Consider the following 9,570-nt stretch of genomic DNA (forward strand, 5'->3'; position numbering starts at 1 on the left):
CTCCAGAATTGAGTTAATTGAGTCGTCACTTACAAGCGAGTTCGTTTAATCTCAACGAGACGTCCTTGATATCACTTCTTAAGATAAAATTATCCAATCAAATATTAGGCACCACTACTGAACTGTTCTTTAAGAGAATATTTATTCAAGCACATCAGCAAGCAATAATAGTTCATTTCCATGGAAAAGGGGTCCCATCTAGTTTCACCTCCGCAGGCCAGTATCAGCTAGCCGTCAATAGGTTAACTGCAGAAGCTTCCTCAGACAAGAACCCAGTCTCGCCTTGATACATAGTCTTTATACATTTAACATTTGGGGCTGGGCTGTCCCTCCTCCCCCTATCTGGTAGTTTTTAATTGTCAGCATTAAATCTGTTGCAGCTGTGACCATTTGATTTGTAAGCAAGTGTTTTAATTAGTTATGTGGCCTTCAACTCCTTTCGGTGTGTGTGCGAGTGTACTGTGTGTTATCTTCTTCTTCTGGCCCCCGGCCGTTAGTCATGGTGATCCACCTGTGTGAGCAGCCTAGTCTTGCGCAACGTTAGACAGTGACACACACACATTCTGTTATGTTTTTAAGAAATCAGTAAGCATTAAGAAATCAGTAAGCATTAAGAAATCAGTAAGCATTAAGAAATCAGTAAGCATTAAGAAATCAGTAAGCATTAAGAAATCAGTAAGCATTAAGAAATCAGTAAGCATTAAGAAATCAGTAAGCATATGCACACATTTATATTTTTAGGATGAACAGACATTTTTATACAGTTAACTCTATGTGCGTTCTAAAGCACTAATTGGCCAGTTATTTGATCTTCAAACCCATTCCCTCATGACTAGGTCAGTGTGTCCTTTATCAGAATAGCTTGTGAAAACATAACTGAGTCCCATGACTTGGGATTCGATTAACAAGTTAAAATACAGTATAGAAGAATAGACTTATCATTAATCATTAGTTATGAAAGTATAAAATCAGTACAGGAAAATAGAATATCATAACAGCAGGTGTAAAATGGTTGTTAGCACATAGGTACAAATAAGTAATTTACAGGCGGTTTGAATCATAATACTTTCTTTTAGTCAGGAGCTTTTCTTCATGTCGCTCAAAAACAGAACCTCTCTTTTGGCTTTGCGTGACCTTCTCATTTTTCTCAACTGACCTCAGTCACATATTATTTAAATGAGCACATAGTACATGATGTATCACTTCTAGTTATTTTAAAACAAATTCCCAACAGAATTTGTGTGTGAATGTGTGTGTGTGAGTGGGTGAATGAGAGGCCGTTGTAAAGCGCTTTGGATAAAGGCGCTATATAAGTGCAGTCCATTTTACCATTTGTGATGACATGGTGTATTTCTATGGGGAGGTTGTGGTGATGACATGGTGTATTTCTATATGGGGAGGTTGTGGTGATGACATGGTGTATTTCTATGGGGAGGTTGTGGTGATGACATGATGTATTTCTATATGGGGAGGTTGTGGTGATGACATGATGTATTTCTATGGGAAGGCTGTGGTGATGACATGATGTATTTCTATGGGAAGGCTGTGGTGATGACATGTTGTATTTATATGAGGAGGTTGTGGTGATGACATGATGTATTTCTATGGGGAGGTTGTGGTGATGACATGATGTATTTCTATGGGGAGGTTGTGGTGATGACATGATGTATTTCTATGGGAAGGCTGTGGTGATGACATGATGTATTTCTATGGGAAGGCTGTGGTGATGACATGTTGTATTTATATGAGGAGGTTGTGGTGATGACATGGTGTATTTCTATATGAGGAGGTTGTGGTGATGACATTATGTATTTATATGAGGAGGTTGTGGTGATGACATGTTGTATTTATATGAGGAGGTTGTGGTGATGACATGGTGTATTTCTATATGAGGAGGTTGTGGTGATGACATGGTGTATTTCTATGGGAAGGCTGTGGTGATGACATGTTGTATTTATATGAGGAGGTTGTGGTGATGACATGGTGTATTTCTATGGGGAGGTTGTGGTGATGACATGGTGTATTTCTATGGGGAGGTTGTGGTGATGACATGTTGTATTTCTATGGGGAGGTTGTGGTGATGACATGGTGTATTTCTATGGGGAGGTTGTGGTGATGACATGGTGTATTTCTATCTATGGAAAGGCTGTGTCTGACGCTTCCATTGGACTGGGGCGCTCATACAATCTCTGTGTTTGGTGTTTCCCAGGTCATGGTCTGGATCCATGGAGGAGGGTTTACCATGGGCTCTGCATCAACATATGATGGTTCTATTCTAGCTGCCTATCAGGATGTGGTCGTGGTTCTGATTCAGTATCGCCTGGGCTTGCTGGGGTTCTTCAGGTCAGACTGGATCTGCTGTTGAACTACACATGAATGTATGAATGTCAAAAATGTCAATGAAAGATGAGACTCAAGTGATCTGTCCCGTACAGCACAGGAGACGCGTACGCCCCGGGGAACGCGGGGCTGCTGGACCAGGTGGAAGCCCTGCGCTGGGTCCAGGGACACATCCACAACTTTGGGGGCGACCCTGCTGCTGTCACCATATTTGGGGAGTCTGCTGGAGGAATCAGCGTATCTCTACTGGTGAGGATAAACACTAACAAACACACACACACACACACACACACACACACACACACACACACACGATTTAGTACATTTTAGACAATAAACTTTAATCAACTTCAGTATACTCAATAATATATGTTATATTTAAAACATAAGGAATATGACATTCTTGTCTTTTTCTCTATATCAAATGACTTGATTGAATATAAAAAACATAAATATATAATGAATGTAAGATTTATTTGTGTTTTTATCCAGCTTTGATAGCAAAACAAACGCATGTTTTTCTTTTATCAAATACATTCAAATACATTCAAATACATTCATAGTTCAGATGACTACATACTGGGAGACTTCAGCCTTGAGAAACTGACTTTATTTATGGTCTTAACATTACCAGCTCCTCTCTCCATTGTCTGCTGGCCTGTTGCATGCTGGGATAGCTGAGAGTGGCACTGCAGAGATGGATATGCTCCTCAGCCCCAACCCCCTGCCTATGGCCCAGGTCACATTTACTGTCTTCACCATGTTCAGTTCCATGTTCAGTTCCATGTTCAGTTCCATGTTCAGTTCCATGTTCAGTTCCATGTTCAGTTCCATGTTCAGTTCCATGTTCAGTTCCATGTTCAGTTCCATGTTCATGAACCAATGGTTTGCTGGATGTTATTGATATGCTGTGTCTTGCTAATAGACGGTGGCAAACATGTCTGGCTGTGATAACTCCAATACAGAGAAGATTGCAGATTGTGTTATGAAGCTGACTGTTGATGACATATTGAACTTTCAGGCTCAACAGGTGAGATAACCTGGACACCAAACATGTGTACTCTATGTCATTTAGCAGACTTTTTAATCCAAAGTGATGTAGAGGACAGTGAGAGCATACATGTAAATGTTTTGTATAGAATACATGGTCCTCCTGTAGCAGGACAATAAGGTCATATCACAGATACAACTCTCAGTTAGACTTAGCTGCCGACAATAAACTACAACAAACCTTAGAGGTTAATAACTTATGTTCATACTTATGGAGGACTACTGTTATTTGTTGCGTAATGTTGACTTACTGTCTCTCATTTTACCTGGCAACTTCTAACTATTGACCATTCTATTTCTTGTTTTTTTTTTAGACTTTAATAATGTTTGGTGTGACTGTTGACGGGCAGTTCTTGCCCAAGTCAACGAAGGAGATTTTCCAAAATCACGAGATGCACAAAGTTCCATTCATGACTGGAGTCAATGATGACGAAGGTGGCTGGATAATAACAGGAGTGAGTTGGCTTTGAACAATGACTGGAATGTATGTAAACATCTCTATTAGGCATAAAGTTGTTGGTTTCTTTGTAAAAAAATAATAATAAGTGTACAATTGGTCTAATCAAATAGAATAGAATAGAGTAGAATAGAGTAGAATAGAGTTCCTCAGTGAAAGTGTTAAGATCAAATGTGTTGCTTAGGTTTACTGATGACAAGTGTACGGTATATGTTGTTTCTTTTACATACGTTGCCAAAGATCAGTAAGGTTGTGCAATGATGTATTCCCCTTTCTAAATATGTGATATAGGGATATAGGACAAACTAATGAAGAATGTTTTCTCTTGTGGCAGTACTTTGGTCCGCCAGGTTGGCAGGAGGGAGTGGACAGGGAGCAGGTGATGCCTCTGCTGGCCATGTTCTACCCTGACGTAAGAAAGCACCTGCTCAGATGTGTGTCAGGTGACATTGTGTAACATGTCGACACACAAAAACCTTCTAAAAGAAGACTGTCATAACAAACACTTGATTGAGTTTGGTATACTGAAGGCCACTGCATGTACACACTGTGAACATGATAATTGTCATTAAACAACAACCAGGGTTAGAGAGTGATGGGGCTGGAGAAATCAAATCAAATCAAATCAAATTTTATTTGTATAGCGCATTTCTTACAAGATGCAACTCAATGCGCTTCACATACTGACAGTAAAAAACCTGTACACTATGTAGCCAGGAAAACTCCCTTGCAGCCCTCTACTCATAGAGCGACTACTAACCAGCCCTCTACTCATAGAGCGACTACTAACCAGTTTGCCTACCAGCACCCAGCGGTGGCCCTCTGTCTATGAGATGCAACCACTCAGAGCTTTGGATGCAAAGCCCATGAGATCAACATGCTAGTTTTAACCATGTTTCGAAGCTATCCAGTTGTTTATGATTACATTGTTTACAAGTTAGTTAAACAATATTGTGTGTTGGGTTCTGATTGGGTAAGATAGTCTCTCAACGACAAACTCCACACTCAGTCTCTCAACGACAAACTCCACACTCAGTCTGTCAAACGTAGCTTGTTCAACGTTACTTAGCAGTCAGACGTGGGTGTTCAGGTCATAGCACTGATCAGATGTCACAAACAAGCACATCCGTTCTTACATGTGAAACTTCAAACAAGCTTTTTTATGTTTGTTGGACATCTCCATTGCTAACTTCTAACTAACTAGCTAGCTTCTCACTAGCTAGCTAGCTTCCAAAAATAACTCAAAGCAACGGCATCGGGGTGAAGGAGGAGCTTTCTCAGACTCAATAGAAGTTGAACTGAGCTCATGAGGCATTTATGAATGATATTCTTCAGAATCAATAGCTATATTGGATGTTTGGATGTACTGTACCAATCCCAGATTGCCCCTTTAAAGCAACACACAATGTCATTACAGGACATGATGTGGTTCGGTGCATTTTCCATACCAATATGACATTTCTCTTCTCCAGCCCAGAGACCAGTGGATGACTGAGCTGGTGGCTGATGAGTATCTGGGAGCCTCTGGAGATCGAGTGAAGATGAGGGACGGCTTCACGGAGCTGCTGGGGGACCTGATGTTCACCATCCCAGCCCTGAAGACAGCAAACTTCCACAGAGGTAAGACTCTTAGACAGCTGCCACCTTCTCAGTGGCTTTGGTAGAACATGACATTAAATTAGCCAACATTACCAGATACACACTCTTGTTAATGTCGTTGTCCTCCACCGCCCCACAGATGCAGGCGCCCCTGTGTACCTGTATGAGTTCCAGGAGGCTGCCAGCATGGTGAAGGAGAAGAGGCCAAGCTTTGTTGGGAGTGACCATACAGACGAGATATTCTTCGTCATGGGATACTGCTACCTTCCTATGATACATGGTAAATACAATTCAATCACATAGCTCTGTCCTTTAATTGAACATAAACTCCTCAAAAAAGGTTCGGAAACGTTATTTCGGTCGATTATTCCTCCCCTTTAATAATACCAATTGGTATTGTATTTTATATTGTTGGAAAGCCTAATTAGTCTCCTTTACAACGAGGTACAACTTGTAAGGATCATGCATTCGTGGAAGGAGCAACACAGCTAAACGTGTGGGTAGCGGCCCAAAAAACATTTGCCAAAATCCCCCCCGCACAAGCCTTCCAATCTAGTCTATCCACCAGGCTCAACAGACCACGACCTCATTGTCGCGGGAGGACTTTGGAGCCGCCAGTCAAGAGTCCGGATAGCAGAGGCTATCTCAGCCTACAGCAGCTTCATGTCCCTCCACTTCCTTGCCCTCACAGGGACATGGATTACACCCTAACACAGCTACCCTGGATTACACCCTAACACAGCTACCCTGGATTACACCCTAACACAGCTACTCTGGATTAAACCCTAACACAGCTACTCTGGCAGCCCTCTCTGATGCCTATATATTTTCTCATTCCCCTACACTCTCAGTTCGAGGGGGGGGGGCACAGGACTCCTCATCTCACCTAAGTGGTCACATAATGTCCCTCCCCTGTCACACCTGTCCATATCCTGCTTCTAATTCCATGCTGTTTCCTTCACTTCCCATGTGTAGGGTAGGGTAGTGGTGGTCTAGTGGATAGTGAGTTGGACTTGGGATCGGAAGGTTGTGAGTTCAAATCCCGCCTGAAGCCACACCACTACTAGTGTGCCCTTGGGTAAGGCACTTAGCCCTCAGTTACTCCAGGGGGAATGTCCCTGTAATTCATAATTGTAAGTCGCTTTGGATAAAAGCGTCTGCTAAATGGCAAAATTATAAATTAATTAAAATTATGTGAAACTTCACATTGTTTTTATCTATCGTACCCCAGGTCCTTCCCCTCTGGATCCCAACCCTAACCCTTCTCCTCTGGACCCTAACCCTTCTCCTCTGGACCCTAACCCTTCTCCTCTGGACCCTAACCCTTCTCCTCTGGAGGACCTGACCTATGATCTTAACCTGTCCAACACACAGTGCTGGGGGGTAGTAGATGTCTCAGTGCTGGGGGGGTAGTAGATGTCTCAGGAGACACAGTGCTGGGGGGTATGAATGAATGAATGAATGAATGGTCTTTATTGTCATTAATATAGTACAGGTACCATACAACGAAATTTGTGAGGGGGGGCTCCCCTGGTGCTAGGAAGAAAATACTAAAAACAAGAAGGGAAAAGAGCTGGTTTACATAAATAAAGACTATATACACTATCCACTATACTATACTATACAAATAAAACACTGTGCTGTACTCTATGCTATGCTATAAATATCCTAACATTTCCTATCTCTGACCCGTATGTGCACGAGGGTTGACATATTGCACATAGTATTATTGCACATTCATTTAAAGTGTCGCAGTTTGCAGGTTTGAAATGTTCACAGTTGTGTTTCAGTATTGCACTTGATTACAATCTAGTAGCTGCCGTCAAATTGTCTAGATTGTCCAGGGCCTAGAACCTAGGTCTTTGCTGTGTTCAGGGCCTGAATGGCCCTAGGGTAGAAGCTGAGCTTCAGTCTATTTGTCCTTGCGGACATGGTCCTGAACCGCCTGCCCGAGGGCAGCCGAACAAAGTGTTCGTTCCCAGGGTGGGATGGGTCTCTGGAGATCTTGGAGGCCTTCCTGAGGCAGCGTGTGTTGTACAGCTCTTCCAGAGAGGGGAGGGGGGCGCCGATGATCTTCTGGGCCGATCTCACGACTCTCTGTAGCGCTTTCCTCTCTGCGGCTGTGCAGCTGTAGAACCACACGCAGATGCAGTAGGTGAGGATACTCTCCACTGTGCAGCGGTAGAAGGTCACAAGCAGCTCCTGTTTGAGGTGGTATTTCCTGAGGACTCTCAGAAAGTAGAGCCGCTGTTGTGCCTTCTTGATGATGGCTGCTGTGTTGGTCTTCCAGGACAGGTCATCCTGAATGTGCACCCCCAGGAATCGGAGGGTTGAGACTCTCTCCACGCTCCCTCCATCGACGAGCAGGGGCTGGACCTCAGATTTTTTCCTCCTGAAGTCCACGATGATTTCCTGGGTCTTTGACTGGTTCAGCAGCAGGTTGTTAACCTTGCACAGCTTGCCCAGCTGCTCCACCTCATCCCTGTACGCCGCCTCGTCCCCCCCCGAGATGCAGCCCACCACGGTGGTGTCGTCTGCAAACTTTATGATGGAGTTGCTGGGGTGGACGGGGGTGAAGTCGTAGGTGTAGAGGTTGTAGAGGATGGGGCTTAGCACGCAGCCCTGGGGGGACCCAGTGCTGAGTCTGAGAACTGTGGAGGTGTGGGAGCCCACCCGCACCCTCTGGGGGCGGTCAGACAGGAAGTCCTTGATCCATGCGCAGATGGAGTGTGATAGTCCCAGGTCTAGTAGTTTGGTCACTAGCCTGTCTGGAAGGATGGTGTTGAAGGCAGAGCTGAAGTCCACAAAGAGCAGTCTCGCGTAGCTGTTCCCCCTCTCCAGGTGGGATAGAGTGGAGTGGAGAGTCGTCGCGATGGCGTCCTCTGTGGACCTGTGGGCTCTGTAGGCGAACTGGTATGGATCCAGGTTGGGCGGGAGGCGTGTGACTATGTGGGCCCGGACCAGTTTCTCGAAGCACTTCATGATGATTGGTCTGAGTGCCACCGGGCGGTAGTCGTTTAGGCAGCTCACCGTGCTTTTCTTCGGGACTGGGATGATTGTTGAGGTTTTCAGGCAGGGTGGGATGGTGGCCTGGGACAGGGACTGGTTGAAGATGTTGGTGAAAACCCCGGCCAGCTGGTCGGCGCAGTCCCTCAGCACCCGTCCCAGGACGCCATCCGGCCCTGAGGCTTTTCTGGGGTCCACCGCCTTCAGCACGCGTCTCACTTCATGCTCTGTAAGGGTGAGGCTGCTGAGAGCTGGAGAGAGTGGTGTTTGTGTTGTGGTTACCTCCGTTCGCCCCTCGTCGAACCGGGCGTAGAAGGAGTTCAGCTCTTCCGCCAGCAGGGGGTCGTCCTCCGCGGCTGTGAGCCTGTTGGCTCTGAAGTTTGTCATGTGCTGAACCCCCTGCCACACCCGCCTGGAGTCGTTGCTCAGGAAGCATTCCTCAATCTTCTCTCTGTGGTCTGCCTTGGCCTCCCGGATGCCACGGTTTAGGTTAGCCCTGTTGGTGCTGTACAGCAGTGTGTCCTTCGCTGAGAAGGCGTTGTCCCTCTCCTTGAGCAGTTTTCGGACCTTCTCAGTCATCCATGGCTTCGTGTTGGGGTAGACCCGGACACGTTTGTCCACGGTGGCTGAGTTGGTGCAGTTCACTATGTGGTTCAGAACCGACGACGTGAACTGTTCCAGGTCCTCATGCTCATATTCCTGCCATGAGGTGTCATTCAGGCAGATCTGCAGTGGGGCGGACCCTGCTGGCCAGGTTCTGACAGTCTTAGTGGTGATGGGAGCACTTTTCCTCATGGGAGTGTAGGCTGGGATCAGGAGGATGGACACGTGGTCAGACATGCCTAGATGAGCTAGCGGTCTAGCCTTGTAAGCAAGCTTGATGTTGGTGTATACCTTGTCCAGTGTGTTATCTCCTCTTGTTGCACATTTAACATGCTGATAGAACTTGGGTAGTACTACCTTCAGGTCAGCATGATTGAAATCCCCCGCGATGATGTGTACTGCTTGAGGATCTGCGCTCTGTCCACCACTGATGACGTCATGTAGCCGCGTTAATGCTAAGCTAGCATCTGCGCTAGGTGCTATGTAAACAGCTGTTATGTACACTGCGTTGAATT

General features: G+C 45.3%; 1 protein-coding gene across 1 annotated transcript in view; it reads left to right on the forward strand.

Annotated features, from left to right (window-relative positions):
* ces2b (carboxylesterase 2b) overlaps nt 1-9,570 on the forward strand; it is a 40,063-nt gene that overhangs the window by 27,292 nt on the left and 3,201 nt on the right. The window contains exons 16-23 of the mRNA XM_080537379.1: nt 2,210-2,343; nt 2,436-2,589; nt 2,975-3,079; nt 3,266-3,370; nt 3,705-3,845; nt 4,182-4,259; nt 5,320-5,467; nt 5,586-5,726. Of these exons, the coding sequence (XP_080393505.1) occupies nt 2,210-2,343; nt 2,436-2,589; nt 2,975-3,079; nt 3,266-3,370; nt 3,705-3,845; nt 4,182-4,259; nt 5,320-5,467; nt 5,586-5,726 (1,006 nt within the window). The remainder of the gene's footprint in view (nt 1-2,209; nt 2,344-2,435; nt 2,590-2,974; nt 3,080-3,265; nt 3,371-3,704; nt 3,846-4,181; nt 4,260-5,319; nt 5,468-5,585; nt 5,727-9,570) is intronic.

The sequence above is a fragment of the Nansenia antarctica genome (assembly GCF_963989245.1).
Source record: "Nansenia antarctica genome assembly, chromosome: 8".
NCBI classification, from domain to species: Eukaryota; Metazoa; Chordata; class Actinopteri; order Argentiniformes; family Microstomatidae; genus Nansenia; species Nansenia antarctica.